Source organism: Mauremys reevesii, linkage group 5, assembly GCF_016161935.1.
Source record: "Mauremys reevesii isolate NIE-2019 linkage group 5, ASM1616193v1, whole genome shotgun sequence".
Taxonomy (NCBI): Eukaryota; Metazoa; Chordata; order Testudines; family Geoemydidae; genus Mauremys; species Mauremys reevesii.
The window spans coordinates 87686835-87695331 of NC_052627.1; the positions used below are offsets into that span (position 1 = coordinate 87686835).

The 8497-nt window shown below is 47.9% G+C and overlaps 1 protein-coding gene across 9 annotated transcripts in view; it reads right to left on the minus strand.

Moving 5' to 3' along the window:
* The window catches only part of CEP135 (centrosomal protein 135), an 82351-nt gene extending 74449 nt beyond the window's left edge, over positions 1 to 7902 (minus strand). For 4 of the 9 annotated variants that reach the window (XR_005599445.1, XM_039541657.1, XM_039541659.1 and 1 more), the window contains exons 1-2: positions 7475 to 7902; positions 714 to 904 (exon numbers count right to left, since the gene is read on the minus strand). Coding sequence is in view for 8 of the 9 variants with exons in the window: in XM_039541657.1 (XP_039397591.1) it covers positions 714 to 904; positions 7475 to 7887 (604 nt within the window). In the remaining variant the exon portion in view is untranslated. Of the gene's footprint in view, positions 1 to 713; positions 905 to 3167; positions 3333 to 3674; positions 3761 to 5506; positions 5562 to 7160; positions 7274 to 7474 lie in introns of those variants that run through there. The other 5 variants (XM_039541662.1, XM_039541661.1, XM_039541660.1 and 2 more) reach the window with 5 other exon arrangements.
* Between the last annotated feature and the right edge of the window lie 595 nt (positions 7903 to 8497).

An 8497-nucleotide genomic window follows, 5' to 3' on the forward strand; every position in this document is an offset into this window, starting at 1 on the left:
GATGTCCTTATAGCCAGGACTACGCTGGTGCTGCAGCAAAGAAAACTGTCACTGGCTCTTCATTCATAGTGAGGATAGTAATGAAAAAAGAGATAAATATACTGGAAAACTGCTTTTGCTGATTACATTTGTCATTGTGATGCTACTGCACAAAACAGAACACAGACGCTTTAGCTTTCCCTGTCAATATTAAGGATACAATAATGTGAATTCATTGTTTCATTTACTATTCTTTTTAATATATAATTATTCTCACAGCAAAAGTGATTGACCAAGTATTCTACAACTAGTTAATAACATAGCATAAGCAACCTGATTGGTTAATAACTTAGACTGGTTAATAAAAATCACACAGTATTTTAATATCATATGCTGCAAAGAGCCGCGGGAGACACATTAAAGAGCCACTTGCAGCTCCCAAGGCTCAGTCTGAGTATCACTGTAGGAGAAGTATCTCAGAAAAAAAATGTAACTTGACATGATCAGTATGTTAACGTATTGGAGTTCAGCAGCCTTTAGATTTTAGAACAAACATTTGTACATTTAGGCCCCAGTCTGTAAACACACTGAAGTCAATGGGACTACACATGGGCTTAAAGTTAAGAACATACAGAAGAATTTGCAAGATCAGGGCCATATGTGCAATCTGAAACAAAATCCAGTTATTTTTGATATTCAAAAAGACTTAAAAGTATCTTAATTTTTCATGTTACCTTTAACATGACGATCAGATTGTTCTTTCAGTTTCAATATCTCTAAATGTAATTCATTATTTTCCCTGGTGAGTTTAGCATTCTCTGCTTTATAAGGTTCTAGAATAGCATCAAAATTGCTGCATTCTTTTTCAATTTTTCCAGCAGATAACTTTGTACTGCGCAGGCTCTCTGTTGTATGGACAAGGTCACTGAAATCAAAAGACAGCAGACAGTCTAAATTCAGGTAAGAATCCTACCAAATTGAAAATTATAATCCCAAATGGTTATTTTGTCCTTAAAAAGGCAGTCATGTTGTTTGAAACCATTTTTAAATTACACCGCTACCTTGATATAACGCCACCTGATATATCCAAATTTGTGTTATAACGTGGTAAAGCAGTGCTCCGGAGAGGCGGGGCTGCACACTCCGGCGGATCAAAGCAAGTTCAATATAACACGGTTTCACCTATAACGCGGTAAGATTTTTTGGCTCCCAAGGACAGCATTATATCGAGGTAGAGGTGTACTTGTTTAATCTACTAGAGAGATTTTAAGACTCCCTCTCTTATACACAGGTACATTACAAAACATAGGTATATAAAGTCAGAATTTTCACTGTAAAGATTTGATGATAATTCAGTGCAAACTTCAAAATATTAATGCAGTTTAATGCAATAGACATAAATGTGGCTGATCTTTTCCTTCCGGCTTTAGTCTAGAATTGTTGGTTACAACTTGCTAGATATTCAGAAAGGATTCTCTGGTTACATAATAATGCTGGCAGAACCGCCAGAGGCCACCAATAATTAGTTTCTGTAACATACCAAGTGTCTGTAAACCAAAAATGTGGGATTAACAAATATATTCCTAAAATTAGACCCAACTAATTTTCCCTAAAGAATTCTCTTTGTGAAGAAAAATTAACAGCAGCACAAGTAGTTTCGTTTTAAATAGAATTCTTCTTAAATTTTCAATATGAAAAATGGTATCCTGTCAAGAAAGCGTCTATCTTCAATAATCAATTAGATTATCAATTTTTTCTTATAAAGTATCTTGCCTATGGACACCCTGGACCTGGTTATTCAACCAGAAACTAGGTTGATCTGCTCTCATTATAGACAAAATGAGTTGCCTTGAGTTTTGTTTTTTCTAAATTAAAATGTTTTATGTTGCTCTTCAAGGATAAGCTGTAACACGACATGACCTTAAAAATATTGGGTGGACAGATTGGTATGTCCACTAAGACTGAAAATGAGAACTGGCATAAAATGCATAAAGAACACAATGATGAATAGTACAGAAAATACTGTAGTGCCTTTACATAAATCACTGGTGCAGTCTCATCTCGAATACTGTGTGCATCCCTTCTCAAAAAGGACATTCCTGAACTAGAGGTGTTCAAAGAAAGGCAACGACAATAATCAAGGGCATGGAAAAACTGTCATATGAAGAAAGAGTGAAAAGACTGGGATTGTTTACATTAGAAAGGAGATGAAGAAGAAGAGACATGATAAAAGCATAGATGGTATAGACAAGGCAGATCAAAAGCTTTGGTTATCCCTGCCTCATAAGACAAGACCAAGTGGACATTCAATTATATTAAAGGAAAGGAAATTCAAAATTGATAAACAACATGTATTAAACTGTGGTAGTCATTGCCACAGGAAGTCACCGAGGCCAAAAATTTAAACGTGATTCAAAAAGGTATTAGTATTGATATGTATCTCAATAATATTTAGTTACCATCATTAATTGTAACCAATTTTGTGAAAGGAACATTAAACCTCATACGGCGCAAACCAATCTACTGGTACTCAGGATGAGACCTAAGTATGGGGCAGATTACTCCACATCAGCTGATTGTGGGGTTCTTACACCTTCCTCCGAAGCATCTGGTTCTGGCCACTATCCGAGACAGGATACTGGACTAGCTGGACCTCTGTTCTGATCCAGTATGGCAATTCCTGTGTGCCTAATGGCATCAAAGCCATCAAACAGCTGAAGAGTGGATAAGTTGTCCTCCAGACATACTACTTAGCTACATTCATTTTCTGCTTTATGCAACCAGTTGCATCCCATTACACATTTCAGTAAATGTGGACACAGATATATACACTCTACCCACATAAGATTGTTAAGAACCAGAGTCAGGAGGTAAGTTTTCATTTTTAGCCTCAGTTTAGACATTTTGAATTTTTAAGTGAAGATCATCAGTCTTTATAGAGACCAGTAAATACCCAGTTGTCCCGGGAGTTGGATACTAGGATTTTCTTAACTTGTCAATACTTAGAAACTATCCCAATAGAACCTCATAAAATTTTAAATGTTCACTTTAGACAATTTCTTATTTGACCCTATTTCAACAGAAAAGCAATTTTTTAAAAGAATAAGTTTTCCACTAGTTTTATAGTCAAGTAGCATGCACTGCTATGACTAGTGTTCTTTTTAAAGATTTCCCTTTTGTTTGGATACCTAAAAAGTTTTTCCACCAGAGGCAAGCTCTCCACTCCCAAGGGTTGTCGATAGCCCATCTGATCTAGCCTCTTTCTGAGGTTAATGAACTTTCGCTCTGCAGCCGTGCTCATTGTGAATATGCTTCAAAAGTGATTTTATCGCTCCCAGCAAAAACAAGGTGACCTGAAAAAGATGACAGAACATATACAAAGTTTCTTTCTTGTCGCTGTACAACATGAATAAGTAAAAGCAATCCTTTCTGGTTAAATAAAATAAATAAATAGTATTTTTGTATATGAATTTTGTGGTCATCTTGCTCTCTGCCAGGAGTGAGATCCAGTTCTCAAAAAGATTTTGTTTCCTTCACATACAAATTTCACTCAAGGTTGACAGTTCCGGTGGATTATTACTCCTGGGGGAATTCTGCGCCACTGTGCATGTGCATAATTAATGTGTCATGCATATTTTAATTTTTATTTTTGCAGAAAATAGCTTTTGCTGGAAAGTTGATGCACTTCTGCTCACCAGAGGGCGCTGTGACACTAGAACAGAGCAGCCGCTCCCAGCCAGCTAGGGAAGAGAGAGAGCCTTCAGTGTCTTCTTCACAGCGCCTGTGGGGCCAGGTCAAGAGACAGTGGATATGGGGAGACAGACAGTGGGGAGCTGCTGGGTGTGTGTCTCAGCAGGCTCATAAGGGCTAGTGGAGGAGGAGAGACTGGGGCAGGGGCTGAATGGGAATGGAGGCACAGGGCCACAGTGGGGAGGGAGGTGCAGAGCCACATGGGAATGGGGGAGGGAGTGCAAGGCCACATGGGGATGGCTGAGTGGGGGGAAAAGAGACACATAAGGATGGGGGGGGGGTGCAGGGACACATAGGGATGAGGGGAGGAGGCTGGCTGAAGGGGTGCAGGGACACAAGGGGAGAGGGGGTGCAGGGACACAGGGGGGAAGGGGAATGGCTGAGTTGGGGCACAGAGACACATGGGGACAAGGGGTGCAGGAACACAGGGGGATGGATGGAATGGGTGTCTGAGTGGGGGTGGAGGAACATATGTGCTTGACTGAATGGGAGAGGCTAGGGGTCAGCCAGGGTCTGTATGGGGGAAGCGCCCTAACAATCCCTCCCCGCCCCCCAAAAAAACCTGTTCCATACTTTTCCCACCCATACCCAACAACCCTCCAAATTGACACCCAGGATCCTTCCCAGCAATTACTTCCCTCTCCCTCAGCTCCTCTGTTACCTCTGACTCCCCCAAGCTGTTGCACTGCTTCTGAGGGGTACAGGAAATACAGTTCTGTATTGTAGTTTAAATGAATTATTACTCAGAGTTCTGTATTAATATGCCTAGTCTGTAGTCAAAAGAAGATTACCCAGAAAACCACCCAGCACCATCTTTGTACCATGTCCTGGCCTGAATCCTCACTGAAAGGGGACCCAAATACCAGCAGTGCCTAGGGAGAGTTCCAGATAAAATTGGCAAGCTTCTCTGTTAAACTGCTTAGAAATGGTAGGTTAAACATCAGGCTTACTCCTGGGGGGAATTCTGTGCCACTGCGTGTGCGCAGAATCAACGTTCCCGCAGAAAAATGACTTTCTGACAGGGAAGCTGCAAGACCGGTCATGCACCACTCCCTAGCAGCGCAGGTACATCATTTCAGGCACCCGAAGCAGTCGGCAGAGAGGTAAATCACTGGGACACCCCAGCCAGTGGCTCCTATCCTGCGCCAGGATCAGCTGCTAGTCCTGGCTGAACTGGAGGCAAGAGGGGACGGGCCTTCCTCTTCCCATGCAAGGAGCAGATGGGGCTGTGGCATACCCACCCCCCAAAACCTGGTTGCAGGAAGCTCAGCATCCTCCCCTGCTTCTTACCCCTATCGCTCCTCAGCCATGGGGGGGGGGGGGGAGGAGTTACTGTAAGAGAAGCTTCTCCCCCATCCGCCCAACCCCTGTGCATCAGACCTCCCATACCCACCCCTCCCTCCAAGCCTCACCCTGTATACCTAGACACACACACACAACCCTCCATACCTGAACTCCACCCCACTGAACCTCAACCCCTGCATCTGAAGCCTCTCAGCAACCAGACCCCCTGCCTCCAGACCCCCAGCTCTGCACCGACCACCCCCCACTGAGCTCTCTGCACTCAAATCCCCACCCTGACAGGCCCCACCCCCCTGTACCATTCCAAGCCCCAACATCCAGATCCCAAACTAGCTGCACCCAGACCCCCACAGCTGAGTAGTAACAGCTAATTTAGGCCCCTTCATTTTGTATGTAGGGTTGGGATGTTTTCCAGTGTGCATTACTTTGCATTTATCAATACTGAATTTCATCTGCCATTTTGTTCCCCACTCACCCAGTTTAGGAAGATCTCTTTGTAACTCTTCGCAGTCAGCTTTCGATTTAACTTTCTGAGTAATTTTGTGTCACCTGCAAACGTTGCCACCTCATTGTTTATCCTTTTTTTCCAGATCATTTATAAATATGTTGAACAGCACAGGTCCCGGTACAGATCGCTGGGGGACCCTTATATTTACCATACTCCACTGTGAAAACCGGACATTTATTCCTACTCTTCATTTCCTATCTTTTAACCAGTTACTGATCAATGAGAGGACCTTCCCTCTTGTCCCATGACTGCCTACTCTGCTTAAGGGCCTTTGGTGAGGGACCTTGTCAAAGGTTTTCTTAAAGTCCAAGTATACATATAGAAATGCAGATTCCAGTTGCAGAAATGGGTCAGCACCAGTGGCAGATTGACACATGGGCCCATGGGGCCCATGCCCAGGGGCCCCAGCAGTGCCGGAAAGTGTGTAGAAGGGGAGAGGGCCCCCAGCGCTGGAACTGTGTCCCTGCTCCTCCTCTTCCCCCTGAGGCCCCATACCCCCTAGCCAAACTGGAGGCTGGAGACAGGCACAGTAAGAGATGCCCAGGAAGCCCAGGCCACTGTGGGGCACCCCAGACCCTCCACCTGTCCTGTGTGGGGAACCAGGGGACCAAGAGCAGCCCCCAGCCCATGTCCCGGACCACCCAGAGCAGGTGGAGGGTCTGGGGCTCTCCATAGTGGTCCAGGCTCCCTGAATGGTTAAGAACATAAGAGTGGCCATACTGGATCAGACCAATGGTCCATCTAGCCAAGTATCCTGTCTTCTGACAGTGGCCAATTCCAGGTGCCTCAGAGAGAATGAACAGAACAGGTAATCATCAAGTGATCCATCGCCTGTCGCCCATTCCCAGCTTCTGGCAAACAGAGGCTAGGGACACCATCCCTGCCCATCCTGGCTAATAGCCATTGATGGACATATCCTCCATGAATTTATCTAGCTCTTTTTTGAACCCTGTTATAGTCTTGACCTTCACAACATCCTCTGACAAAGAATTTCACAGACTGACTGTGCGTGGTCTTTTAGCATCTTAGGGGCAGAGGAAGAGCAGGGGGCAGGGCCCCGTGGTGAGGGCTCCCACCAGGAAGAGGCTGGCTCCACTAACAGGGACGTGCTTTGCAGCAGGGGAGCTGATCACCTTATCAGCTCCCTCCCTGCAAAGTGCAGCCACTGCTGCTCCTAGTTGCTCATGTTAAAAAGTGGGTGGCTCTGGTCAGCACGGGGTGTTTGCACAGATTGTACAGATGGGTCAGGGTGTGTGTGTGCGCACATGGTGGGGGCCGTGGGGTTGCAAAGGTTACAGGAAGGATATATGGAAGAGGTCAGCAGGGGATAGATGTGGGTAGATCACAGGGAGGCCTCAGGGTGGGAAGGTGCTGGCTGCAGCTGCGGTCGGTCGGAGGGAGGGGCCGGGTGGGAGTGGAGGCAGATACACTAGGTGCAGGCTGCCTGCACCGATCAGATCGGGGTACAGGCCGCACAGTGGGAGCAGGTGGTCGAAGGGAGACCTGGGCACAGACACAGTCACTCCTAGGAGGGGCCGGCTGGGGTAGGCGGGCGGACACGTCCCAGGGAGGGGCGCGGGCAGGGGGCTGTGGGGACACAATGATGGTAACTGGGTCCCACCATCACTGTCCGGGGTGATGTCGGGGCCGCCGGTAGCACAGGCCCGCCCAGGCCCAGCCCTGCCGCTAAGCGATGCCGACTCCGTGCTTCAAGGAGCCCCAGGCCACCCCTCACCAGACCCGGCCCCCAGAATCCCCGGGCCCGGGCGCTCCCAGCCCTCCCGCGCCTGACATCACTGTCATCAACGTCGCCATAGCAACAGCCTGTGACCCCCCCGAAGGGCTCGGCCCTTCCTTCCCCGGAAAGTAGCGGAAGCGAAGCTCCGGGGGCTGCTAACGACCGTGCCCATAACCTCGGGGGCGAGGGACACTCACCGGCGACTCCGGCTCTGCAGGCCTCGGCGCCGGCCACTGGGCCGAACTAGCGGTTTGAAAATGGCGCGCGGAGGAAGGTCCGCTTCCGCCCCGTCACCCCAGCAACCAGGCAAGCGCGAGCTCCGCCGCGTTCCGCACCAACTGCCGCACAGCGAGCAACCCCTAGCGACACTGGGACTCCCAGCAGCCTCCGCGCGGAGTGGTCTCCCAGCAGCCTCTCCTCCACTGTGGCTGCCTGGCGTGCACGGCCGCCCGTCCGTGTCAGCGGCCCGCGCGGGATCTGCCCCGTAGGCCCACCGCGGGCGGGGTCCCGGCCCTAGAGACCGGAAAGGGCTGCAGGCGGGCTCAGCGGCTGCCCCCCAGCCGGTGCTCACCACCAGGGCGGCCCAGAAACCCTCTGCCCCGTACCGCATTAGGCAGCAGGGCAGGGGCGCAGCCCGCGTAGTCTGACTTTGCAAGTCGTCTTAACCGTGGAGGCACCGTCCGTCTGCGTCACCCAGCCCCGGCCTGAGCGGCGCATCGCAGCCACCAAGTGACACTCGCTGCACCGGGGTGGTCGTTGCTTTGCTGGAACGTTACAGGACAGCGAAAAAACCCTGTCCCAACATCAGGGCTCTGGCCTGTTTCTGGAATTGCCCAATTTCTAGTATTGCCAGCCCCAAGTATTCCAAAATCCCGCGTGGCTTAAAAATCACGGGCCTTTAAAAATAATAGAATAAGAAACCCTTTGTGTGTTTCTCCTTGATGCAAACCCACCCCCTTTGTTGATTTTAATTCTCTGTAAGCCAACCAGCCTCCCCCCTTCGAAATAAAATAACTATTGTTTTGAAACCATGCATTCATTCTTTATTAATTAAAAAAAAAAAAAAGTAGAAGGTAGCCCTGGTGGGATGGGGGAGGAGGGAAGGACAAGGCCACATTGATTTTTAGTGTGGCTACAATAAGCAAACTATTTTGAATGACAGTCTTCTGTTGCTCAGCCCATCTTCTGGAATTGAGCGGGTGGGTGTCCAGAGCCTCCCC